Source organism: Rhamphochromis sp. 'chilingali' (genome assembly GCF_963969265.1).
Source record: "Rhamphochromis sp. 'chilingali' genome assembly, chromosome: 3".
Lineage (NCBI taxonomy): Eukaryota > Metazoa > Chordata > Actinopteri > Cichliformes > Cichlidae > Rhamphochromis > Rhamphochromis sp. 'chilingali'.
The window spans coordinates 38296549-38324531 of NC_137931.1; the positions used below are offsets into that span (position 1 = coordinate 38296549).

The following is a 27983-nucleotide window of genomic DNA, read 5'->3' on the forward strand; positions in this document are numbered from 1 at the left end:
GTTGGTTACGTGGTCGCTCCCGATATGGAACGTGGTGACGTGTGTTCTCCGCCGCCTGTTGGTCTTTCACAGTTGACGAGTATTATGAAAATGGCCTCAACCCTACCCGTGAGCACGAATAACCGGAGAAGATGACGACGCTGAGCTTTTCAAGTCGGTTGAACACCAAAGTGTCTTCTTTGAACACCCATATAGCAGTGAAGTAAACAAAAACAAAGGGACTCTCGGCAAAGAAACGCCTAAAAATACCCCTGACCACCGCATATTTTCGTAGGGCTGAGAGGAGCCACTATGGAGGATATCAACTCTAATATCAACGCGGACTTGGAGGTGCGGAAGCTCCAGGACTTGGTGAAGAAACTCGAACAACAAAACGAGCAGCTCCGGAGCAGGTCTACGATGTTGTCTTCGTCCGGACCGATGTCAGGGAACCACAGACCCCTGAGCGCCGGATACGACTCGTCGTCCCTGTCAGCAGGGATGGCAGCCGGTCTGGCCGGCTTCCCTGGGGTGGGGTTCGCTGGAACGGGCGGCTACGGTGGGCTGTTGGAGAACAACCGCTGTTTAAACCCCAGACTTTCTTATGACGGCATCAGTTTCAGGAGGGCGTATGAGGGTGAGGGGGCATCTGCTGCCACCTCTTTATCGAGTATGAACTCATTTTATTCAGACACTAGCAGGGGCTTCACGGATGAAGGGGAAACCTCAATTCTAGATGAAGTGGAAATCTTAGATCTGGAAGACATGGACTGTCTAAACGAAGACGAGGACAGCTGGTGAGTCAAAGCCTTGTCTTGGGAGGTAACTTGCCTGCTCCGCCGTGTTTTTGTCTTCGGGGCTGGGTGACAGCTTTAAATGCCTGGTCACAGCTGCTATACACATTAGCTGCCACCACAAACGCCTGGCATGAACAATCATTCCAGTAGCTTGTCTGAAATCTGAAGTCATCCCCACTGAAGGAGCCTCATTGTGGATTACTGACTGCAGGATGTTGTTTGGCAAGTCATATGGGCGATCCCAAGGCACTTCTGTGACTGTCTGAATATAAAAGACAGGCTTTGTCTTACAGTCGTTGTCAGACCGCTCTCCATTCTTTCCGTGCCTAGAGTTTGTTCATTAGTTTCAGAGATAGATCAGCAGGCCTGTGGCAATTAAAATCATCAGTTTCTTGGTGTTGTGATGTGACAGATTGCTTGGCTTGTCGTGTCAGTGTTGTACAGTAAAAAAATCAAAGTTGTTTTCCTGCCCAGCAGCCATGTGGGAGAGGTAGCCATGGTTATATTCCTCTTCTGAAATCCCTTTAGCGCAGCAGTTGGCACACAGCTACAAGTGCTCTGCAGCACCAAGTGAGAGATGTGAAATAGGACAGTTATCTCATCAACATGGAGAAATAAACGCTATGGCAGGGTCCTAAAGATGATTACAAGAATTGCATTAACAGGGGTTATAAACATAAACTGTTAATCTTATACACAAGAGAGTGTCTTGTGTATAAGATTAGCATTAGGCAAGAGTTGTAGCAGTTCCCTCAAACCAAGGTGTTGTGCATGTCCTGATGTTTTGTCATTAAAGTGACAAACAAAAAAGGGACAATGTTTTTACCACAGCCCAGATCATTAGATTGTGATTGCATCATGAACAAAAAGCAAGCTAAATTAGTCTGATGTATTTCCTGTTACCTCTAAGATCTTTAAATGTACTTTTTGTAATTTCCCCCCAAAAATAGAGACATCAGGGGGTTCGTATTTTAAATTTAGTTGAAATTTGCTTTTTAAATTTTTATATTTCCTGTTTAGATGCACCTATTGCTAATCCACCAGTTGTAATTAGGTCTTTCTAATAGCATTACTCATTTTAAAGCCAGACTTGGAATGCATAAAACTGATATTCACACAAGTAAAAAAAAAAAATTCTATGTTAGGCCATTACAGTTTGACAAGGAATTCATGTTTCTTTGAAAGTAGTTGCCCTTGAAGAGATACCAAATCATACAAGAGGTGGTATTACACTGCAAAAATGTAATCAACGTGAAACATTTTGGATTGTAACATTACAGGCTAAAAATCTTTTAAAAAAAAATATGACTTTCACTGTACTCACCAGACACTGACAGCAACACTTTAACATTCACAGTAGAGGAAGATAGAACCAATACAGTATTGTTGTTCTGCTTGTTTACTCCTATGTATTTCAATATCCTTTCCCGCTAGATTGTGCCCATATAATTTAACCAAGCACTGCGCATTTCTGCCCTTAGATGGCTTTAGAAAAGAAGTGCAGCCCGTCAAACTCCAGACTAAATTGGATTTGACTGTTTTTGACTTCCAAGAACATCATTGTTGACTGGATGAAAATATAATGATGGCCCTTTTCTTCAGGAAATGGTTATCTATCTTATTAGGACGGGCTTATATGCATTGCTTCTGCTATGGTAATGATATTGTAGTAGGCAACACGAGGGCGTAACTCTTAATGCATCTTAATGGCAGTTTTTAAAAGCTGCTGCAATCAGGGCATATCATCTGTTTTGAAGTTGAACATGCGCCAAGTGCTTTTACATTTTTAGAACACTCCTAACACAAACACTGTTTCTTCAAGGGAGGATAAACACGAATCCTGTTAATCAGTTTGCATTTTTTGTAATTATTATTTCAGCTAACTCAGCTTTTCCTGTCTTGCTTGCAGCTGCATGCCCATGCCAGCTACTGAGCCCTCGGCATCAGACTACTTTCAGACATTGCTCGCTCATGCCCAGCCAAGCTAGTCTCATTATGCCCTGGCTGTTTGTCCATCCTCTGGATTAGATTGATATCTGGGATTAGCCTATAGTGCCTAGCTTTTGCCAGCTCCTGTCACAGACTCCTGTAATCCCATGAATTAGCATCAGAGTGGATTTAAAAAGGCTGCCTGCTCCTGCAGCACTCGGCCTATCAATAGATGCCCGTTGCGCTCCTGTTTCTGCATGCGCGTGACACATATCATTGTTTCAGATGTAGTTTTACATTGCACTGTACCACATGTGAATGGCTGTCATTGTGTTGATAAACAATGACAATGTGCAGTATAAGTATAAGTATAAGGCCGGTATTTCTCTGCCCTTGCTTTGCCTGTAATGTTTCTGCTTTCATCTTGAAAGGCTTCCTCAGTGGCTGCAACATTGCTGACAGCTGCTGACTCAGATTCCTCCTCTGAGTGGAAACTCAACTCTACTCTTCTCTTCTCTTCTCTTCTCTTCTCTTCTCTTCTCTTCTCTTCTCTTCTCTTCTCTTCTCTTCTCTTCTCTTCTCTTCATAAACATTTCTATTGCTTTTATAAATGGGGAACACAATTAAATTCAATTTTGATGAGTGAAAACATGTTTAGACTGTTAGAAGTTGAAAGCATATAAATTTTACAGCCACTGAAAGTGCCACAGTCACAATTCATTTGCTCCAATGCACTTTTTGACCTCATCTTAATATGGAAATGAGGCGAGACTGATAGCGCGTCAGCTATCTCAGGTAATGCTGTATGTACTTTAGTGTTATTTCTTTTCCAATGATCTTGTTAGGTTAGCTTATTTATGCATGTTCTATACCTTTGCAATCAAAAGTAACATAAATTTTGTCATTTTTCAGTTCAGCAACTTTATGAAGCCTTAGTTCTCTGTCTATGACTGTATTTCTTGCTGTCAAAATGACATCACAAATGTTATTTGTAAGCAGAAATTATGTCGTGGTAAACAAATGTCATTCTTTACACTCAGTAAAGCTGTAGTTAATTCAGTGTGTCACATGTGTAGAAATGGTAGATGTAGCCACCATGACATCATCCAGCGGTCCTGGACTCTGCATTTTGAAGATTCATTGTTAGTGTTTTGGCTGCTCCTATTTTGGTTTTTGCAGCCAGAAGTTACCATATGTGGAGAGAGGATGCAGCGCTAAGTTATGAGCTAATGCCGTATAGATTTGTTAGCAAGCTGCAAAAACTTGTATGGGTGCAGTGAACAGAAACAGATACCTGGTAACTGGTGCCAGGTGATGGTCTGAAAAAATACCAGAATTTTATTCATCAAAACTGGAGCCTAAACTTCTAAGCACCTAGCAGTCACTGACCAGCTCCAGTTGCCTGTCAACACCTCTCACCCAAAGCAGTCACACACCGCAAAAACCCCCAAACATTTTTGTACCAGGCTATAAATATGGTTTTTAATGCTGCTGAACATTTTAACACTGGAACCTGTGGGAATTGACCAATTAAAGAGCTAAATTTTTAGGCACTTTAACTTAATCTTCTAGCTCTGGAGGTTGCTCGGGTAAAATTATCTGCCTGCAGCATCAACTTTAAAAAATAAAAATAAATCCCACATTTTGTTTTTCGCTGGCTTGTCAGTTTGCATATGAGGTGTCATTGTGTCTCTCTGTTTAGTTTGGTGTGTGCACTTGGTTCTGCAGAGCAACTAGATGTGTGAGTGTGAAGTGATTTTCAGGCCGTATTTTCCCTGCAAGCCTTGAGTTTAACTTGAAGCCATATTAAAAGTGTTTGGCTATTTAAATGAGTACATATGATTAAGTATTGAGATTTATGGTCTTTTCAAAAAAAAAATTTAAGACTGTTTATTCTTAAAATTTCTTAAAACTCAACACATGCAACATAAATAAAAGGGTATTAACAGGGTATTTACTATATTTTTAGAGTCCCCTTAAATAATTAGCAAGGCTCAAGATTTTAAATATTTATGTCTGAAATAAATTAGCATTAAAAAATTTTTTTTTTCTTTTTACTAAGAAAACATGAATTCCTTCCTGCCTCTCCACATCATCCACTATAAGGCAGCACTTTGTAATAAAACCAGGTCCAGATTAGCAGCTTGTTATCCTCTCAATCACATTTCCTCTTCAAGCTGTTGACTAACACCATATATGAGGTGTGATAGGAGTGATCTGTCGGTCATTATTAGAGGAGAAAAATAACTTGCTGTTGATATTTTTTTAGGTTATATGAGGCAAAGCTGAACAGTCCCCTGCAAAAAGCCTTGAGTCCTATCGTGTGGTGCCGCCAAGCTCTGGACAATCCGAGTCCCGAGATGGAATCAGCCAAGCGCTCCCTCATACACAGACTGGACCTCACCATGTCAGGTAAACAGGAGCATAGTTGTAAATGTTTCAACTGTAATTACAATACCGATGCACTTAATTTATCTTTCTTTTGGTATGTTAGAGGTCAGAAACAAATAACATGTGTACCAAACTATGTTATCTGGATCATTGGGCTTCTCTATTAGTGTCTGTATTGAGATATGTTCATTTGTGTTCACAATTGTCTGGCTGGCCTTCGAACAAACATGATGCATTTGAGCTGAAGAGAACCAAAATCACTGAACCAGCTCTCCTGCTAGTGCTTGCATCTGTTTTTTGGGTTGCTGATTTATGTTAAAATAGGGATGGGAATCAAGAACCGGTTCTTGTAGAGAACCAGTTCCCGGTAGTTCAGTTCCTTGGAATTGTTACTATGCCTGTTTATTGATGCCGCTTATTGGTTTCACTTACACTTGTGCTACAATTAGCTGATTTCAGTTCATGTGTTGGAAGAGGAAGGTAGTAACTCAGTCTGTGCTCCACAAGGTTTGTATGGATATTTAAGAAAAGTGTTCTGTGTAACATTTGTAATATATTACTTTTGTTTGTGTAATGACCCCAACACTGATCACATCAAAAAGGGGAAATGCATCCAACATTCAGAAACATTTGACCACACAGCATGCAATTAATTTGCATGAATGTAATGTCTTTGATGTACTGCTTAGCGATGGTGGTGACTCTCAAAGCCGTTAATGAAAACTCAAAGAGAAACCGATGTGATATCGATAACGAAATCGGAATCATTAAATTCTTATCAATTCCCATCCCTAGTTAAGAGTAGAGATGGACCGATCCGATATTACGTATCGGTATCGGTCCGATACTGACCTAAATTACTGGATCGGATATCGGAGAAAAATAAAAAATGTAATCCGATCCATTAAATATCACGAAAGCACCTCACAAAACTTGCAACACGCCGTAACTCACCTCAGAACGTTAGCACGTCGGAGCAGTATGCATCACGTGATAGAGCGGCTGTGGCATGCGGGACCTGTCGGTGGTCTGGATAGCATTTGGAGCTTCGCTAGCAACCCGGCATTTCATCTCCGACAAAGTTATCCCGAGAGAAGTAAAGCAAGTGTGTAAGTCCATCTCTGAATGTTTGTAAAGCATTCCTGCATTAAGCTTAACAAACGATATATGGAGCGACTGCCTCTTCTTGCTGCTACTTCAATCATGAAACTGCTTAACGATCAGCTGATCGGCTTTTCTGTCGCGAGTCCGTGTCTCTAGTTTGCTTTTGGCCCACTTTGCACCAGAAAGAGGAAACCAGCGGCTGAACAACAGCAGCACGTTTAAGCTTGATCAGCTGTTGTTAGAATTTATTTATTATTACTTTCTACTCGAGGATCTTTTTCTACGTAGCTGACGCTGGTAACTGTGCAGGGGCGGATCTAGCAAAGTTTAGCCAGGGGGGCCGATAGGGCATTAACAGGGAAAAGGGGGCACAAAGACATACTTTTCTTTCTTATTCTCATTTAAAATGTCTAGCTTTTAATAAATAATTATCTGACACCCAAAGTTTTAATTTGATGCAAAATAAATAGAAGTCCATTACTGTATATAGTAACTATTAAGTCTAATATATATACCCTAGTAAGCTATAGTACTTTTCCTTTGGGAAGGTACCATCTGTGCAGTCTGCAATTTTGTTGAAGAAAGATGTTGAATCTATTTAATATTTCTTGAAAAATAATTGATTTCTGTGCATTTTTTTTTTCACACTGCATCAAATTAAGGTTGGTTACGTCGATTAAGCATCATGAGGTGGAGCGTGAGGGGTGGTTCCCTATTTTTTATTTATTTATTTTTGTTGTTGCTGGGAGTTGGAACCCTATTAGTTAGGCTGCTTAATATTTATGCTAAGTACTCTTTAAAATACCAGAATAGGGAGGATGGTGTAGGTTTAAGTTTATTAGATTGATCAGTATTGCTGAACTATGAAATATTTTTTTTTGCATACAGGTATAACAGAATAGCTTTAGTGTAGTTGTTGTTTTAAACTTGAGTATGAACTTATACAAAATGCAGCAAGATATTTAAAAAAAACAGTTTTGTTGATTAAAAAACACTATATCGGATTCATATCGGTATCGGCAGATATCCAAATTTATGATATCGGTATCGGACATAAAAAAGTGGTATCGTGCCATCTCTAGTTAAGAGGCTGTTATACTTTCAGCCTGTTTGGATCCATATGTTTTGCTATTAAAGGGTGAACGCAAGGCTCTGATAGTAGGGTAGTTGATATCCACATGCCCTCTGGTTTTGGCACTTGAGGATGTGCATGCAGACAGCTGTGGACACTGCAGCTGTGTAGTCCTTTTTATATTTTCTTTTCAATACTGCTCAGAGTCTGCAAGAAGGGCGTATATGTAGTTGGCGCATTGTAGTATAGTGCCTCGATTGGAATAAAGGCACACTGTGGTCCACACGGAGCCTTGCATTCACAGTCTCTTGACAAAATTTACACCAGTAGGAGTCTGCCTTTCATGTGGATATCTGCTCGGCTGTTGAAGTCTTCAGCTGCCCTGGTCCACTAGTGAGCATAATGACCTGGCTGTGCCTTATGTGTATGTCATTTCTTATATGTACTCCTAAACTATGGGTATTACAACTTAAGGAAAAGAAAATTGCTATATTGTCACTTGTATAGGAATCAAAGAAGTTGAAATGGATTTGATTTCTGCAGAATATCTCATTTCCAACTATCAAAGGATCTTCCTTTCAGTCAGAAAATAGTAATAATAAATCACTGCAATGCTGGTAAAGACCAACTTGCTCACACACTTGTGTCTCTAACGAGGTTACAAAAATAAAGAAGTGCATGATTAACCAAAACAACACCAAAGTGTACTGCACAGTAGCAGTTGTGTCCTCACTTTTGGATTTGGTTGCAAGGGTGACAGTGCCGAGCATACACTGCTAAATGATCTAGATTTATATCATTTGGTCGGAGTGAAAATTCTTCTTCTTTTTCTGTTTAAAAACAACGGGGTTATTATTTTCTGCTTATTTTGCTGGCAGATTGTATGAGGAGCTGTTGTGCCCTGGGACCTGCAAAATATTTATTATTTTGTGTCACGTGATAGTGCCTAATTGCTTACTTATTTATATTTACATCTGTGATTTTTTTTTTTTTTTGTATTCTTATTTTGCTGCTTTTGCAGCACTTTCTTCTCAAACAGCAGCACCGACAAACCTAAACTGATCCATACTGAATGGCCTGAGCTAACCAGCGGACCTATCAGTCTCTGGTCCCTGAGTGTATGGATTCAATGAATGAACTGCAGACACACTCAGTTTACATACATAAAGTCAGATTTTTTTCATGTTGGGGTTTAAATCATTTAGTTGTGTATGAGAGTACGTAAAATAAGGAAAGATAGACTTATTGTCATAACTATACATGGAGCAATCGTGCTGACGTTTGCAGTCACTCTCGAAAGGCCCCTTCTTATAGTGAGAAGAACCTGAAAAAAGCAACTTTATATCACCCAGAGTTACCTAATTTCTTATGCCTGTAGAGTTTTTGATTTCACTAATTATATTTAACCTTTCAGTGAGGAGAACAGGGCTCCGTTCCTGAAAGTTAAACTAAGAGGCGAGTCATTTCCATTTTGACTGTGGTATGCTCATGTGATAGTTGGATCACGTTGAGCAACAGTCCAGTGAAGGTTGTCACTGGGGTCAGTGGGATTCTTTCAGCTGTTGTGAAAGAAACACCTGGTCACACATTTCTTCCCTCATCTGGGGATAGGGAAACTTGTTTATATGAATATTGTTGCATGGAGTAGTTATGTGTTGGACTGTCTTCTTAAGTAATGATAAATCAGATCAGAGTGAGGCTTGTATAATATAGCTTATTGCTCTTTATTGGCTGTTTATACCAGCTACTATGGGCTGGACTATGTGACCTTTTGTTGAACATTGCTCTTAGCCTTACCTCACCTTCCCTTGAGAAACCTCTTGCCTTACCAAACTAGTTGCTAATTATGGCCAATTCTGCTAACATTTCTCTTAATAATACTCACTGAATGGCTCAATTGTGGAATCTTCTTATACTCCTAAAAACTCATCTTTGGGAGCACAGTGATTTACTGCAGTACGTTAGGAGAGAATTGACCTCACTTTTGTATTTAAGTCATTAAATTCACACAATCTGTTAAATCCATGAAACCTTAATATGGAAGTTTGTTATCTTACTGTCCATTTGTCCGCCCCCATTGTTCCACTACTGGAGTCTGACCCACAGTTTGAGAAACACTGATTTAGGGAGTGGTGCTTACTTGTGGTGATATCATCGATGTAGGTGTGGCACGATAACGTCATCCTAAAAATACCCCCCTTGTCGCTAATAGCATCTGCCCCACCTCATTCATTCCTCAGATGGCACTGGTGGAAAGTGAAAGTGCACTATGGGGAGGCTTATGATTCACTGAGTAAAGTGGTTAAGACATTCAGATCTAATGAATTAAACACCAACATTGTGATTTTTAATAAAATATTTAGAAATTTTTCAAAGAAGACTTATAAGGTTACATAGTATCTCAGTGTCTGACCCAGACTCTCTATTAAAGCGAGGATCAGCATCAAGCAGTCAGTGTACATGCATTTACTTTCTACATCTCATCTTTTTACTTCTGCGAAAACTTAAATAACTTGATGAATTAGGAAGTCAGGTTGTATATCATCTGAGGGGAAACTGCTTATCCGCTCAGTGAACACTTTCCTGATTAGTTTATTGGCTCAGTCTCTAGTTGCTGGTTTTATTGAATGCAATGTAATGGTCATTTTCTAAACTGCGATCTTAGTTTTCAAAGAACGAAGTTTATGATGGCAAATTTGCTCAGCTTTACAACATGGATATGTTCAAATTTGATTTAGATTGTTGTAATCGAAAAATTCTTCACAGCGAAGTCAAAGTGAGAGTTAAATAATACCATTAAAACGTCTAATGCAGCTGTTGGTTGCAGTCAGCATCTGTCTTTTTGGGAAGACTGCACTGGAGTCTTTGGTTAAACTCCCATAATCCTTCTCTCTGCATAGCCAGAGAGCTACGCAAACACAGGACCATGAATTTGGCTTTAAGCGCTACATTCTGAAAGCATTTGTGTCTGTGAGAGTCACCAGACAGGGCTTTATAGCTCCGGGCTGAATTATTTTTCATACCCAACCTCTAGCAGGAGCATGGAAATGCTGTTGCTATGGAATCGCCAAATAAACTCTTCACTTGCGGCAGATTGTTACCAAAAGTGTGTGAAGATTTCACATCTGTCTAAGCATTGTGCCATCTTCTGGAATAAGTGCATATTCAGATATTTTAAACATGACCTTCTGTGTGAGGAGTGACCCAAGCCTTTTGTATGCGCACACCCTGTTAAAATCTTCTCCACAGATGACGTGTCTCAGTTATATAACTAACAACAGGGAGGAAACTCCTGGGAGACATCTCCTTGAGTTGACTATACTAGTCAGACAGCACAACTTTATTCATACCAGACAGTTCAGATATGCAGTGGAACCACTTTGTTATTAGTGCTGTACAATTATACAAAGCTCATTTCCTTTGCACTGCTTTGACAGCTGTTCCACAGAGTACGTAAAAGACCCAAGAGGTCCCAACCACAGTCACATGGCTGACCTGCCCTGTTTTCAGCTCTGACTTTTGCACAGTTGTTGCACCTCCTTCTTGCATGTCTCTGCCAGTTTTATCCCCTTTCTTCTCTGGTGTATTTATCTCTAGCATACAATAGTTTTTCTATTTGCTTGTCTCTTGGATGTGCTTACAGCTCCGTGCTGCTGCTTTAACCCATTCATTCTTTTATTTTATTTTTGTATCAAATGGCCTCAATGAAAGGTTGGTCTTCTCTTTCCCTCCCCCTTTAAGGCCTTAAGCAGTCTGTTGTGTGCCGCCTCATTTAGTTTTATTTTTGCCTGTGGAAACTGGCCTGAAGTTTCCACAGACTGGCGCAGCACAATTTCATATCACAGTAAATGGAAATGACATCAGTCACAGTGGGCAGAAAGAACATTTCCTTTTCTTTCTACTGACTTGTTTCAGTACACGAGGGTGTCAAGGACACTCTATTTTTATTGGTCCCTGTGCTACTGATCCCATCAGATTGGTCTCATTCTACTGAAAGTGTGTTGCTAGGGTTGCTGTGATAGGCCAGGTCACCTAACCACATCTAAATCCTCTGAAACCTGAATTGGCCCTTTGAGCTGTAGCACCATTGTGATTTTAGCTTAGACCCAATACAGACTAAAGTATGCCAAGCTCTTCTGCTGTGTTGTACACAAACAGGCAGAATTATTTTTAAAAGTTGATGATCAACTTAAATGAAAAGTTTACCAGGTGTGGGGCTTAGCCTGACTTAGAAGTGATATTGAAAGAATGACTTCTTTCCCATTATGAGATAGAAATTGGACATTTCAAGCATATTGTAAAATAACAGACTGTGGATCCTGATATCCTTCTAAAATCAAGTTATGATACTTACAGAAACTAAAAGTCGATATGAAAAAACATTAATAAAAATAAAAATTACACAGAAAGTAATTAGAACTATATGGTGTACTTAGTTTTAATTCTTAAATTTAATCAAATTTGCCAGCAGAAACAGTTTGAGGAGGCTTTGATGTTTACTGAAATTGGGATGTCTGTGTAACCGTTACCTTGAAAATACACCAGCTCCAACATAGCCATCAGAACTATTTGCACCCACTCAGGACAGTGTTTGCAGTTCTGCCAAATGACCCACAGTGCATTTCAAAAGCTCGAAATGTAGCCTGGTCTATTTTTAACGGAAGCCACATCAAGTTGCACAGCGCAGAAGAGGAGCACAGGAAGTCGGATACAGGATTGGTACAGAAAATTTAGTCTTTTATTTTCAAAATAAAAGACAGTTTATAGGCTAAACATTCAGCTTCTAAAACAGTGAGATCTGAAGCTCTGTGAAGGACAGAACGAGACCTCATCTGAGATACGATGTCACACTCGTGGTCAAATAAATTTCCCCTTGTGGGACTAATAAAGGTATATCAATATCAAGTGTGGTATAGTGAACCTCTTGAATTTTGTCTTTTTCAAATATGTATCCATATTTAAATTCTAAAAAAATACTAAAAGTAACACTAAAAGTATTTTCAAAACAAAATCAAATTTAAATATAGGTTAGATATAGGAGCAGAACCATTCTGGAAACTGAATTTGAGCTGAAAACAAAACAATGTTATATATATTTTTTAAAAAAATATTTTAAAAAATCCAAAACAAACACTTGCAGCACTGTTCTGGATCCAGTAACCACTGTTTATGATTTTACTGTATGCAGTCACAGAAATATGCTGTTATATCAACTTTCTTGTGATGTAAACACAGTGGAGCTTTACAGAACATGCAGATTAGTATTTACTCTTTCATTTACCACTTCACCAGGTGAACTCTTTAAATCTGTTGACCTCATTGTTCTTTTCTGGAAAACAAAGCGTCTTTTGGCTAAGTGAGTGCAGCATTTCTGACTAAACACGTTCCAACGTTGTTGGCATTCCACAGGATCTGATCCATGTGGATTGCAGCAGAGGAGACATGATGGCGTTTTCTAAATAATGCAGGAGGACAGAGTGCAGAGCACGAGGTGGAACAGGAGAAAGTGGAAAGAGCAGAGAGTTGATCTTAAAAGGCTGCCTCACCACCGAGCAATGTAAACACATCCAGTAAGAGAGATTAAAACAGAGTGATGATGGTTAAATTAACAAACTCGAGAGATGTTAACCATCTAAACCAATCAGAGTATCACTGTGACAGAGTGTCCAGAGTCTGATATCATAATTCAGACCAGCGACTTTGGACTGTAGCCTGTGACCGCTGCTTTGCTGAGTTTAACAGAGAATTGTATTGTGCTCTGTGCGTATATGGACTGAATGGTTTGCATTGTTAAGCGTTTGTCCCAGCTAATGATGTAGGAAGTCTCCATCAGGCCCACACTCAGCATACATTATAAGAGACTCAATCAGATTGAAAAGCTCTGCAATGTGCAGGCATAGATGTGCTGGCTCCGAGCAGACACTCCTGATGTTCATAGTCAAATGCTCAGAAGGCCAACAAGCTTCGTCAGGGCTTTTAAGGGGTTACAGCGTATAGATGGTGAATGAGCAGATTAAACAATGAACGACAAGTTTTGATCCCAAATTTCTATGAGTTGGATTTTAGACTTTCTCTAAACTTTCATTTCTCTAAAAGTTGTGATTCTTGGTAGAAACTATAAGATTGATAGCTGCAAGTTTGTTTTTATACGCAGGTAATTTATGAAGTTGAGGAAACAAAAATCCCCCTTCAGCAGGTATGCGGGGATGTTTATGTGATCGATGGTGATGAATATTTTTTGTTTTGTTGTTTTTTATTCTCTCTTTAGCATAAAAAAACAAATATTTTTTATTATAGTCTTTCAGCAATTCTTCATCTTTGAACATTCAGCCAACACAAACTTTATATTGCACAACAGAAAGGAATTTGCCACTGACCTGGTGGTCGCCTCCTCATTTGTTGAAAGGTTCAAAAGCAGTCAACAAGGCTGATGTTGGCCATGACCGTGTTTGGTTGACAGGTATTGTAGGATGAAGTGCAGATTTTATGATATCCTTTGAATGACAGAACCATTACTGAAGAACAGGCTGACTCAACTACCTCAAAACATTGAGACTGGACTGACTAATCAACACAAACACTGGACTTTTTGCACTAACTTCTTTACTTCCTAATTTTTGCTGCTACACTAAGGAATGTTTACTGTTCCTCCACTACCTCAACTCATCATCACAAAACCTTATTATTATTTTACGTTGTGGTTTTTTTTGTCACACTGTCACTTTGTTGCTCTTGTTTGCACATTTGCACATGCACTTTGTTGTCTGCTGTCTGTTAACAAAAAAAAAAGAAGTCTTCCTTAGATAGTTAGTTAGTTTTTGTTAATTTATGTTGTAATTTATGTTAGGTCAGTCTGTCTTGTCTCTGCTAGCCAGCTAACTAGGCCTCTTAGTTAGCTAGTTTAGTGTTTTCTGTTAATTTATGTTGTAAATTTATGTTGCATGTAGCACCTTGGTCCTGGAGGAACGTTGTTTCGCTTCACTGTGTACTAACTGTATATGGTTGAAGTGACAATAAAGCCAACTTGACTTGACTAACTGGTCCCAGTTAAGAGAATATTATGGATTATTCATTGAGAACAGTCTTTCTTTTTCACCTATTAATGTAGTATACTTACCAGAAGAAATAGTGGTAAAATATGTTAAAAATAAGAAATCATATCACCTCAATAGAGTGATGAAATTGCTCAGGACACACATATTAATACTATTAGTTGTCCAGGACAAATATACAAGTACCTAATATAGTGAAAGTCTATTAGTTTGGTGCGTTTGCTGTATTTCTCTGTCACATTTTCTTAGTGGTCAACTTTTAAAACAATAAAAACAACAAAACTAAATAGTTTAGTGGGTAATATTTGCCAGGTTCTAAATCTGCTTGTGCAAGGTATCTAAAACATTTATTTGCTGACTTGTATAGATAATATAATAAAATGTCAAAATGAAAATAAAGGAACTGATGACAAAATAATTAATTGCAAGTAAATGTAATATATGATATAATTCTGTATTTTGATTTAACACCTCTACTTTCCCGCTTGAAAGTTTCATAGATTAGTGAATGAGAGGACGTGAAACTGCTTAACAACTCCACCACATGTAGACAGCATGGATTTTGCAACATGAAAACTTTATTGACAAGTCTTTCTGAGTCTCTCATGTGATGCTGTCTGACATTGTAGTTCTGCTTTTTGCCTCTACAGCCAACAAGCGCCGGAGCTTGTATGGAAGTCCGTACAACCAGCAGAGTTATGGAAGTCCTTATAGCACAAATGCAGCCAACAGCCCTTACAGCAGTGGCTTCAACTCCCCCTCCTCAACCCCAAGCAGAGTGCCCATCGTGCGACAGCAACTAATGCCCAGTAACGCAAGTATGGGTCTCTCTATAGTTCACTGTCTGTTTCAGGATATCTGTTTAGTTTATCTCTAAAACATTCACATATGATTTCTGCACCAGTTCATCAGAGAAACTCTGCAGCAGAGAGGAATCCTCCTGCAGTTAGTCCGCAGTCATCGGTGGACAGCGAGCTGAGCACGTCAGAAATGGATGAGGACTCAGTGGGATCCTCAACGACCTATAAACTCAATGATGTCACTGATGTCCAGATATTGGCACGCATGCAGGAAGAGAGTATGTATCCGTCATCCACAGCTTTATTCTTCAATTTTTTGCAATTACATTTTTTTTTGCACCACACCTTTTTTGCCAACAGGCTTGAGACAGGAATATGCTGCAACAGCATCCAGACGGAGCTCGGGTTCATCCTGCCACTCCCTGCGGCGCAGCACCTTCAGTGACCAGGAGCTAGATGCTCATAGTCTGGAGGACGACGAGGAGGCGGTGCACCCGGCCTTTCACCTGCCCTCCAACCGTTTCAGCCCCTCCCCTCGCCACTCTCCCCGTGCATCCCCGAGAAACTCTCCCCGCTCGCGCTCACCTGCTCGTTCCATCGACTATAGCCACAGCCGGGGTTCTCCTCAGCCCATCATCAGCCGCCTGCAGCAGCCTCGTCACTCGCTGCAGAGCCACGGGCATGACCTTCAGACTAATGTGGTGAAAAATGAAGGTAAGCAGTGGACATGAACAAGTTGCATGTTTCAGTTACTCCAGTGTTTCACACATTAGGTCTTATTTTCATCACAAGTAATGTGTTTATTATCAGATGTATAATCAGATGGATTTTAAAGTCAGAGAGCAGCAAGGAAGCTGGGGATGGTTGTCCTTACTTTGTGATCTCAGTGAGATGGAGGTTTAGAACGACTGCTGTCACCAGAGGCACCAGTCAGTGGACACTGGACAAAAAATTCAAACAGCTGTTTATCAAAGACCGCCACTGCAGCGACTTGGCCAACAAGCCAGCCAAATAAAGACTGACTTTTCAGACCTAAATGTAGCTAAAAAAAAATGAGGCAAACTCAGAAGTGCCCAAAACATGGGTTCCTTTTAGCTGACCCGCAGCCTACTTGCTCTGTAAAAATTAAATACTATTGTCTCAGTAGCTAGTTTCAAGGGTTTTCACTAGCTACTTGTCTGTAACAGTCGTTAGCCAGTGAGCATATCAATGAGTTTGGCATTTGGGATCCATGTTTTACTCGTTACCCCTGGTTTCAACACACCAAAATACCAGCATCCATTATTTTATATGCAGTCTATGGGAAAAAATAACAAGAGACAGAAAGGGTAAGGGTGATTGTCCATAACTTACCGTATTTCCCGGACTACAAAGCGCACCTGAATATTAGCCGCACAAGCTAAAATCAGGGTAAAATCCTGTTTTGTACATACATTAGCCGCACCTGACTAAAAGCCGCAGGTGTTTCAATGTTGACTTATCATATGTAAGAGAATATGCACAAAGGGAATTGTCAGGAAAGAGATGGCTGTTTGGAGACACACCCCTTTTATTAATATTTTGAAAAACAAGTTATGGGTACATATTTGCACATGTAGTACATAACAGTAACCTACAGCACACCAGAAAAATAGATTCGGACTACCTTTTAGGCTCAGGTGCAGTGACACGGCTTTAACAAGAAGAAAAGTCAGTCATTCACCATCTTTCTCTTCTTCCTGCGCTCTAAAACCACCAAAGTCCTCTTCTCCAATGTCGGAAACGAACAGGCTCAGGATGGCTTCGTCATCCACTCTCCGCTTCTCTCCTTCGTTGTCACTTTCAAAACCAAAGAAATCCTCGTTGTCAGTGTCAGAGTCGAACACCCTCAGAAGGGCCATGGCGGTGTCCTCCTCTCCATCATGCAGCAGTCCAGCCCTTCAAAATCCGTTGGTGATCGTGGATGTTTTCGCACTTTTCCACGCTGTCAGAATCCACCGGTGGAGTTGGGCATAACTTGCTTTTCGCAAGTTTATCGCCGCTCGTCATCCACGCCTCCCGCTGAATGCGTAGGGCTACCTTGAAGTTTGTTTTTCGCGCTACTTCGTACGGCACTACGTTGCCTGGCGGACGGACATGTGACTAACATACCACTCTTGAACCCTGATCCTTCCGCCAGGCAACGTAGTGCCGTACAACAGCGGAACAAACAAAACAAATCGTCTTACGATATGACAAAAATCATGGACAATCCATAGAAAAGCCGCACCTGACTAAAAGCCGCAGGGTTCAAAGCTTGTGCAAAAAGTAGCGGCTTATAGCCCGACAATTACGGTAATCACATGGATAAGTATGTTACCAAATATGCTTAAACTAATACATGTAGGAGTACACCGGCGAGTAAAAGTTTATCTGTGGGAAACAGTGATTTGAGTTGACGCTGACTTTGATTCTGGCCTGTGCTACTGTTGTAGAAAAACTGCGCCGAAGTCTTCCTAATCTTACACGCACCTCGGTGGCGGCGGCAGTTCAGGCCCCAGAGCCCGTGAAGAACAGTCGCAGCTGTGAGTCCAACCTGCAAGTGCCAAACGGTGGCTCCCCCCGACACCAGAGCCAATCTGCCAGTGAGTACTGTAACAGCCACGGAGAGCATCACTTTTTAAGCCTTTTAGTTTGAATGCGAAATATTTATTAACTTGAAGCTTTAGACTGTCAGATTCATTACTGAAGTAACTTTTTGTTAGATCGATATTTGTTTTGCTCTCCAAGCTCAGCGACATGGCAGGCTGTGTAATCTCATGTTAGCTTTTGTGTGAGCGTTAATCCTTCTGGCTGCACCTTTGGTGTAGGGACTGCACTGCTTTGTAGTGACATGGCTTTGGTGTTTGGGGATCCTCTTTTGTCTTTGATCTTTTTTCCTTGTAATATGTTTAACACACACAAACACACAAACACACACACACACATCCTTCCTCTTATTGTCTTGGCATAACTTTCACTTCAAAGAAAAGCACTCATCCTGCAGAATAAAAGCATGATGCCAGAAACACTGACAATCCAGAGCGACTCGGGGGATCTGTGACACAAACATTGTTTTACATTTCATGTCCAATGGTTTTATGGTCTCTTTTAAGAGCTTAGAAATCCTCCTCTGCGAGTTAAGACTATCCATTTGATATAATCCTGTAATGGGAGATAAAGGTAATGATTTAGTCCTTAATCCAGAAGCTGTAATCTCTCCTCTGTTACTAGAGGCAGATGGAGGGGTCAAAGAGGAAGTTTCAGCGGGTTAATCATGTGGTAGCTGCCTCTTTCTTGCCTTAACTCCTAGTGTGGAAGGATGGTGTATTTGTGTGCTCCCTATGCATACATACAGAGCAGCAATTCAGTTTTTACCTCAGTCTTTATACATTTATCTGTGGTGACTGGTTTGTGTTTTTCTGAGCTTTGGCTGTACTGGACATGGGCACCTCTGCTGCCTCTATCACTGGCTTCTCTTCCCTGTAAAGCATGTGTAAACCATACACTCCTTTTCTCTGTCTGTGCTGGGATTGGTTGTTAAACCTGTCAGAGGCAGAGGGCACTTTGCTCTGATAGTCGTGCTCCTCCTTCACTATCTCAGCGTGTGTGCTTGGAGAGCCCTCTAGTGTCCTCAACCTGCACCTCAGGCTCAAATGGCCTCCAGTGCCAAAATAGCCCCTCTTTCTCCATGAATTCTGTGACAGATTGAAGTCTAGTGCTGACATGTTTCTGTTTTCCAGCAGCACCTCAGCTCCCGAAATACTTGACCCCTTCTCGCACCTCACTGAAACCCAAACAGCAGCTCCAAAGCCCCACTGCCCTACGAGGTAACAGCTAAAGGCTGTGAGACTGCTCTCTCACACAGACAAATGAACAATTTGTGACAACATAAAAGTCAGCTGAAGGTACAGATGACTGATGAGTTGTAATGATGGGTTGTTATGTTTATGGAGCGGAAATGAAAGTGAGGGAAGTTGCCAGCTCGTCATTTGAAGGGCTGAGAATGTAAAGCAACGCTGAGCACACGCTGAATTTAAGCCTTTTATTTTTGTTGCTTTCTTTGCAAGATGTTTAATACGAGGTAACCATGGAGTACGTTTGTTGTCAGAGATGAGGATGATCTTGCAACCTTGTAAGAAATGTGTGAATGTGTATTTTCTTTTGGTTGTGGTAATACTTTCTTTCTGTAAAGAATCATGCATGACAGGGTCAGTGTTGTCTCAGGTAGGTAACACCTTAGAATAGCCATTGCTAATAAATAGTAAACTGATAGTTAATTAGACTTCAGTTATGTTTTTTTATGATTCGACAGTTAGATCATAATAAAAATAGTTGTAAATAAACGTTGTGCATTTATAATATTTGTCATCTTGATAGCTGTTAGAAAGTTGCCCCTGATGTTCAAAATACTTGTTTTGTATAAATGGACGCACAGGTGACACTGGCAAAAATCCAAAGGCTGGAGAGCGTGTACTGTTTCATTCACTGTTTAGTTTTCTTCTCTCTTGCTCTTTACCTGTTTGATGCCACACATACAAGACACCTGATGGCTTTCCTACGATGCAAGTCCAACATAGCCAGGCTTTCTTTGCGATAGCTGGCTCGACACAACGTAAAATCTCAGTCAGAGGTGGCGGGTATCACGATGGAGGTTTTTATAATCCAGGCGTTCTGCTTCAGGCTCAGCATAAAAAGGGATCGAAGCATCTTTTCACTCTTGGATGCAGATCTATAAAATCTAAAAACCCCAAAATATAATAAGAAAAAGAAACAACGTTCCTGAAAATCCTGTGAAATCTTGTGAATACATAAGTCAATACATATCTATTTTACTGCTAAATGTTGCCATGAGTGCTGCACGTTAGAGCCCTGAAACTTTAAACATGATACACATTATTACTCTGCATGTCTGGGCATAGCGCTGTCCTGTAGCCTCATAAAATCCCCGTAGATTGTGGGCAGGTCAAAGTGAAATAAATGTTATTGATTGACTATTCTCAGTGATAAATTGCCAACAAACAGGCCGATGAGTTTTCTAATGTGTTCTCCGTTAGCTACAACCTCAGCAGTGTACAAAATGATTTGGCAGCAGATTGGGACCAAGCATAAATACAATATTACATTTTCTCCATGACCAACTGAATGCATGCAGTACACAGTTTGTCGAGCTGTAACTTTACTGCACAGCTTCCTTTTGTGATATTAGTAAGCCTATCAACTTGCCTGTATGAAATATAAGTCTAGAGAATCTGTATTGTACTTGCTTTAAGTGAAAAAAATCAATGAAAATCCATCCTGATGATTTTTAAAGAGAAGATCTGAACACAAACCTACTCCAGACCAGGTTATGTGCCTAGCCTAAGATATGGTGACCTAGCCAGGTACACAGAGAGTCAACTTCATGACAGAGCTCACTAACCCATTAATCTCGCTTTGTTGTGCACTTCCTCCCAGAGATGCCAGCAGCTTTCACTAAATAGCAGGAATAAGAAGGGCAATTACTAAGGAAGCAATTAAAACAAAACATTTGGTTGTCATTAACAAATACATAACATCGTTAAAGGTGGCCCCGAAGAGGTTTTAGTTATCCCAGCAGAAAATCCTCTCCTACGTCAGGTGTTGAAATTTAAATAATTTTTCTTACTGTATATTTAGGTGGGTTTTATTTAGTCAAAGGATTTTTCTTTATAGATAATTAAAAATTAGAGGAAACTGAATAGATTTCTGTCAAATAAGATGACAGACTCATTGCCTTTATCATGTGTGGCGTCAGCCCTAAAGGCCCATTTTGAGCAAAATGCCACATTACACTGCATGGTCAGCACGTTCCTCCCTCCCTGCTCTGAAATAAGGCCTGTCTCTGTTGTCTTCGTCTTTGTCTAGTCCCACTCTCCTGTTGCTTTGGAGAAGAAGGTGATTTCAGTGAGTATTCACTGAGAGCCTCCACCTTTTTAAATATCGTGATTGTGGTTTCCACGCCGTGGCCGCATCGATGTTGTGTTGTTGGTTTTTACTAGTAGAGTTTGCTCTGTGTGTTTGTGTCATCTCATTCTGTCAATGCATCAAAAATCATAGCCGGCAGCTGTGCTAGTTAACCTTTCTGTTCATTTATTTATGTTTTTGAACTTATGTAGAAGTTTGTGAATTTGGAATGGATGTTGTTAGTAAAAGCTTGCATACTGTCTCAGATTTTTTTATACCGGCATCATATTTAAATTAACCTCACACCATCGTGGTTTTGATCATTACTTCATTATATAGATACTGTGTATGAAAGCAGTCCATCATAATCCACTTACACCTGACTTTTCTGCCCGTCTCCAGTTCCATCTCCCAGTAAACTACGGACTCCTGCCACCCCATCACCACTAGCCTTGCGGCAACCGGTAAAGGCCACATCTACCCCCAATTCTGCCACCTCCACCCCCACCCGCTCCCTAGCTCCTCCGCGCAGTGGCCTGCCCCGACCTAGTGCTTCTACAGGAGGAGGAGGAGGAGGAGGCGGTGGGATCCCTCTGCCTCGCAGCAAACTGGCCCAACCCGTGCGCAGGTATGTACAGACACGTTGTCCTTATTGTGCACCTCTCTGTCTGATTAAAGAGGACGGTAACACTTTATAATAAGGGCGTAATTCCCCTGTAATTAAATGAAATTTCAATGGAATTCATTTTAAATTACAATGTAACTATATTTACCTACAAATACTTGAAATAAGCTGCAGCAGAATAAAGAGGTAGCAAGCAAGAAATAATTATACTTTAATTTAACCTCCTTTATTCCAGTGTGCCTACCTTTAAGTATCGCTAGGTAAATATGATTACACTGTAATTTCAGATAAAATACATTGAAGTTCCATCTAATTAAAGGGGAATTACACTCTTAGTCATGCAGCAGGTTATAAAGTGTTACCAGGCAGGCGTATTGTGCTTATATATATATATATATATTTTCGCTCTTATGTGTACACCAGTGATGTTTCTGGCTGGTAATTTACTAAAAATTGACCAGTCTAATATCAAGACAACAGTCAAAGCTGAGCACAACAGACTAACAGACAATGTCTGTAATTACATTCCTCAACAATCAAATCGTAAATTAAATGTTGCTGAAATTTTTAGTTGCTGTCACATAATGTTGCACAGACAGTCTTATTGTATTTCCTGAGTGTAGCAGCAGCAGCAGCATTCTTCCCTTCCAGGTTTAAATAGCTGGCTGGTTATTTTACTTTGACCGAGAAAGAGAGAGAGAAATGCTGGTGTAGCCGCAGCTCCAGCTAGTGGTGAGTGGTTGTAGAATCTCCATCCACCACTAGCTCTTTTAATGTCTTTTGATTCCACTGTTCTTACAAATTCGTGCAGTTTTACTGTTATCGCCTGTCTTTTAATTTCTATAATTCACTTTCTGCATTCTGTGTGTTGCTTTGTGGTGGTTCCATTCCCAGATTGATTCCACTCTTATAAAGGTTGGCCAGTCTTGCTTCCTCCAAATAAGAACCTTCTAACTTTGAAACTAACACCCAGGAAAGGTTAATCCATCCATTTTCTTAACTGCTTATCCAGTTCAGGTTTGAGGGTACACTGTCATAGGACAGGAGGGGGGTACACTCACACACACTAGAGTCACACTTGTGGCCAAAGCTGCATCTCTTTGCCTGTGGGAGGAAGCACAAGTACCTCCAGGCAAACGCTGGCGGATTCGAACCCAGGACCTTCCTGCTGGAGAGCGACAGCACTAACAATCACACTTTCTGTTCATTGTTATTGGTTTAATATGCAGACATTCACTTTGGAACAGCCTGGCTAGGAGTGCAAGGCTCGCAGAATTAATGACCAACTTTATATCAGTCCTTAAAACATATTTTTATGCGATTCCATCAGAGTCTGGCTGATGTCTTTCAGTTGTTTTGTTTATTATCTATTTTAAGTGCTTTAATGTGTCTGTGATATTTATTTTGAATTGTTTTCTGTCTTGTATCTCTTTATTTTTATTATTATTGTTGGCTGTTACAGAAATGCATTTTCCTTGCTTGCCTTTTCAGGTCCCTTCCTGGTCCGCGGACTTACAGCGGCGGCGGTGAGAACTGGAGAGAAGGTTGTTACTAAGGCGGGCCACCAGGGGGCTCTCCAGTCAAAACTATCAATAAAAGGAGGAAATATTTTAACATGGCACTTTATCTACCTAGATAACTCTTATAGTTCAGAAAGACCAAGCCCCCAAAAATACATTTGATTAAGAGTTTAAAAAAGAAAAAGGGAGAGGACAGAGTCCACATTGTGTCAAAAGAGGACCTCTCATTGTGTCTCTCTGTGGGGACTGGCTCTGGAGGGGTCAGGCATGTAGTGCAGACAGCCCAGAAGATGCCAAAGAAACCAGCCCGACTCCAGCGCCCCCATCAGAGGACACGTCACCTGCCTTTGGTTCAACTGCAGTCATCCGTGAGACTGTCCATATCTCCACATGCCCAGCTTTCCTCCCTCCCCCTCCTCCTCGTCCTCCTCCCCCCTGTTCTTCTTTCACTTCCCTCAGGTTGAAATGTTTCCACGCATTTCTCTCTTTATGCTCTGTGTTTAACAGATGTCGGTGAGCGATCTCTATGATGATGCTGTGCAGGTGAACTGTCCCGTAACGTTAGAGAATTGTTGATGTCTTGAAACAGTGAAAGCACCTCTTGTGTGGGTTTGACATTTAAGAATCTTTCCTCTTTGTAAAATCAGCCAGAATGTATGCACAAGTTTGTTTTGGAAAATTATTTATTCAAAATTATTTAAGAAGTGTACATCCAAACATCCATATCAGTATTTTGTTTTAAAATTTCAGTTGTTTAAAATGTACGTTTTGAACCTCAACTGCAAAGCTAACTTTCCAAAGCCTTTTTTTGTTTGTTTGTTTTTGTTTTTAAAGTGTCAAACCGGGTGATTAAAGACATCCCAGCCGAAGCCTCAGTTCTGACTCGTACCACAGTTTTGCCAAGATTATACTTTTCCATTTAAGTGCTTAAAGTGGTCTGTTCAAGAACAGGGGCCAGTCTCACAAAGACGACTCAGTTCTAAAACCGTGTGTAAAAGATGGATTTTTGGTAAGCTGACAGCTAACGCTAGCATTCGTACAGCTCACAGATATACCTGCTGCTTCAGAGAGGAGGAACAGAGTAATTCAACACTAGAATTTTAAAATGCACTAAAGCTACAAACAGCAGGTAGGTTCAGTTCAATGACTCTGATTAGCAAATGTGCAGTCTGCTCCACGTGCATGTGTCAGGATTCAACACCCATATTTTAATTTAGTTTAAATTAGCGAGTTAAATTGGGGGGTGGGGGGGAAGACCCCAGGAGACTAAAACTAAGCTGTAGCTGTTTGTGCAACTTTATGCGTAAACAAACCAAAACAAAAAAAACCAACCAAAACACATGGTTCACCAAAGTGCTTTCCAAGACGGCAAAAAAAAAAATACATAAATAAAATTTCAAAAAATACCAAAACACGTTAAATAAAATTAAAGATAACAATAAAACTGACTAATAAAAAAAAGAACTTGCTGGTTATTTTAAAACAGGAGTCTCTAGTGAGTTGCAACTCAGTGAACTGCAATTTTTTTCCCCAGCCCAGCAGCTTTCTGCTTGGCGACATAAACCAGTTTGTCCTGGACTATTTTTAAATAATTGAACATCATTTTATCAGCAGTGTCGCTGAGTGAATACATAATTTGAAGTTAGCCCTGGAGAATGGTGACGCTTTTGACCTAAAGGTACTTTTTTGTAAATCTTTGTTTTTATTAGTGGTTCAAAACAATAAAAATGAACCAAAGCTGTCAGAAGAAGAAGAAACAATCGTTCTAACTTTATGTCCACATTGCCTTTGAATTATGTTTAAGAGCTCAATTTGGGCCATTCTGTACTTTTGTGCAGTACAATTTTGCACCACAAGATGGTGCAGTGACTCATCGTAACGTTTCCTAAACCTGACTAATCATTAGGAGGAACACGTGCTTATTTGCTCTGGTGTTTTGGGGAAAAGGGAAGCCTCTTGTATAAATAGGGAAGGGTAAAGAGAACTATCAAATTTAAAAAATGGAACAGAAACATGAATGTGCTGCCCCCTGCTGGTGAAAGTTATAATTAGATTATGCAGATAACTACAAAAAGTACCTTTAGATAAAAGTCAGTGGTTCTTTTTGTGAAATTCAGACTAGATTACACATTGGTGACCCGGGCTTTTATTTATCTTACCTGCAGACAATAGCATGCATTTCATTTATAATTGTTCATAATAGTCCTCTTTCCGCTGCAAGACCAAGCTTCAATTTGGGATCCACTCTGAGCTACTGAATTGTGCTTTTAATAGAAACACAGCACTTCAAGTAAGCACTTAAAGTTAAAAGCCCTTTCATTTGGGACTTTTATCACTGGACCTGAGCTGCTAATTGACTCTGTTGCAGAAATATGGCAGCCAAAGAGCACATTTTAGACCCTCGCACACTGGAGTCTCAGATCTCTTTGTGAAACTGGCCCCAGGTTAACATTAGCTCTGAGTTTTTACTGATGTCTGATTTAAAAAAAATGTTGAGAAAAATAGCCTGAAAGAGCTGTTTTGTCCCTGTTCACCCATTCAGCCAATGAAAACAAGGAAACTTTGATATTGTTTATCAAATCCCCATAAGAGATGTATCAGTGTGTATCATTCATACCATGAAAAAAAGGAATATGATGAAAATCTGTCTTGAATACATTTTAGGTTTTGATTGGCTTTTACCTCTTATGCTATGAGAATGAATCAAAAGGCATGCCAGTGTTCGGGAAGCTGTACCGGTGATTGATGTGGTGGGTGTTCTTAAACTAGTGCCTATAATTTAAAGTTTGAACATAATTTTGTTTGTATGTTTTCTTTTTTCTTGGTGCCAGTTTTTGGTTTTGCCAACATTGTTTGCAATTTTGCATCTGATTGCTTGATTGATTTGCTTGTTGCCTGTTTGTTTTTTTTAAATAGAATCAACACATTTATAATTGCTTTAAAAAAATGTTTTAAACGCGCCTTTGTATTTATATCTAATTACTCGCTCTGTAAATGAAACTATTTATTAAAGAGAGAGGTGCCTCTGTTAAAGCTCAGATTCAGTGGGAAGCTGTAGGACGAATGTTGCAAAAAGACATACCACACCTTTTGTGTGACAGGTTTTGTTATTGAAATTTTTTTTATATCCACAAACATGACATTCGGTTTCCCTGTGTAAAGTCACATTTCAAATAAAAGCTCAAAAGTATTCTTACATGTAGCTTTTCCTTTTTCTTGTTTGCAATTTTGCTAATTTGGAACTATAAAACTGTTTGTAAACACAAAGTGTACAAGCTGCACACCGTGGAGTTTGTACACATTTAAGGACAGTTTTTAAACCACATGTACACTGAGCAGACACTTTAATGTATCTAAAAAATAAATAAAGTGACTGCGGAGGCAGTGAACTCATCATCATGTTCAAGAAACCACTTCTGCAATATGGCATGTTATACAGCGGGGAGCAGCCATCTGAAGATGGTTCACTGTGGTCAGTACTAAGGGGCCCGAAATTGAGATCAGGTAATGTTTTTCAGAGGATGAACTGAGGGTGTGCACAAAGGCCCAGAAGAAGGTACATAAGGGAATATTTTTATGTTATTTATTTAGATTTTTACTTAAAACTGCCATAAAAAACACATCTTATATAGCACTGTAATATCTGAGCACTCAAAGCATTTTATACAACTTGTCACACTCATACAGGCTCTTTTTTTTTCCTCCATGGTTTTAATAGGTTTAATAGAGTACACTCATATATTGTGTCAAAATTATTTCTGGGTATGTAAATCTGTCTCTGTGTGCTCTCACTTTACTATAACATTTATATTTTCTAAAAGAAAAAAGCAAACAACAACAACAAAACAATTTGCTTGCACTGTTCTTTGCTCTTGTCAGCTGTGATCAATTACAGTATTTATTCATTTTGTACTGTACTTTTGTTTTAGTCTCATACACTATGTCCAGCTGCTGATGGGGACACATTATGTATTCTGCACAGAGACAGCGTTACGTACCTGGAGTCACCCGCTGCTGCTGAGGAGGGGACATGGTGTGTTTCTCTGGGAAGGGGAGGAGATTGAAAGCCTGAGTCACCGACTGTTCTGTCCCCTCTTCAGCTCCGAAGAGTGAATTTATTTTTTCCAGACTCTCATCTTCGTGTGCTAGATTCACTCAGGATCATTTCCTGTGTGCTGCAGACACACAGAACAAAGACAGTTCATATGAGTGATGCTGAATAAGATAAACCATTATTGTGGAGAACACACTGTCACAGCAGCAGACCACAATATTTCATCACAACAAAGGTTTAAAATAAGCAACGATCAAACCATTTACCATGTACAAGTTTTACCTCACTCATATTTAGGATTTCTGTTAAAAGATTTTCTTTGTCATATTGATGGATAAAAGATTTCAACATAAAAAATATTATGTATTACAGGAATTGAAATGTAATAATAAATATAGGCTTCAGGTTTATAAAAAGCAGATTCAGCAACAATATTCATCCTATTAGCTGTAATATTGTGTAACTGCTCTGCCCATTAAAGACCAAGGACCTCTGGGTGTGTCCTGTGCTTTCTGGCACCCAGGGAATCTTTTCAGTCCTGTAGGTTGAGGTGTGGGAACTGTGTGGTTTGCTCCGTGGCATCATGCATTTTAGGCTCAATGCGCCACAGCAAAATGTTTTTTAATGTTTATGAATCACACATGTCTACCTTATTTGAATTCAAGAATGAAAATATATGTGGGAGTGAGCTTGAGCCCGCTTTAATCACGTAAGAAATATATCAGACTCCACCAGGAG

General features: G+C 40.0%; 1 protein-coding gene across 6 annotated transcripts; it reads left to right on the plus strand.

Moving 5' to 3' along the window:
- Positions 1-79: 79 nt before the first annotated feature.
- slain2 (SLAIN motif family, member 2) lies at positions 80-26381 on the plus strand. 6 transcript variants are annotated; one of them, XM_080878780.1, is made up of 10 exons: positions 80-776; positions 4975-5117; positions 14975-15142; positions 15229-15402; positions 15485-15838; positions 17578-17727; positions 18865-18951; positions 21008-21046; positions 21449-21674; positions 23163-26381. In XM_080878780.1, the coding sequence occupies exons 1-10, from the start codon at positions 292-294 to the stop codon at positions 23224-23226; spliced, it is 1890 nt and encodes a 629-aa protein (XP_080734906.1). In that variant the 5' UTR covers positions 80-291; the 3' UTR covers positions 23227-26381. The 6 variants fall into 6 exon arrangements, with proteins under 6 accessions (XP_080734906.1, XP_080734907.1, XP_080734908.1 ...); XM_080878781.1 differs by having other exon boundaries at positions 18868-18951; XM_080878782.1 differs by lacking the exon at positions 21008-21046.
- The last annotated feature ends 1602 nt before the right edge of the window (positions 26382-27983 follow it).

Excerpts from the sequence above, each read along its gene's own strand:
- slain2 (XM_080878780.1), top strand. The coding sequence starts at position 292 with ATGGAGGATATCAACTCTAATATCAACGCGGACTTGGAGGTGCGGAAG. Across the intron at positions 17,728-18,864 it reads ACACCAGAGCCAATCTGCCA|CAGCACCTCAGCTCCCGAAA; the intron begins GTGAGTACTGTA and ends TCTGTTTTCCAG. Across the intron at positions 21,675-23,162 it reads CTGGCCCAACCCGTGCGCAG|GTCCCTTCCTGGTCCGCGGA; the intron begins GTATGTACAGAC and ends TTGCCTTTTCAG.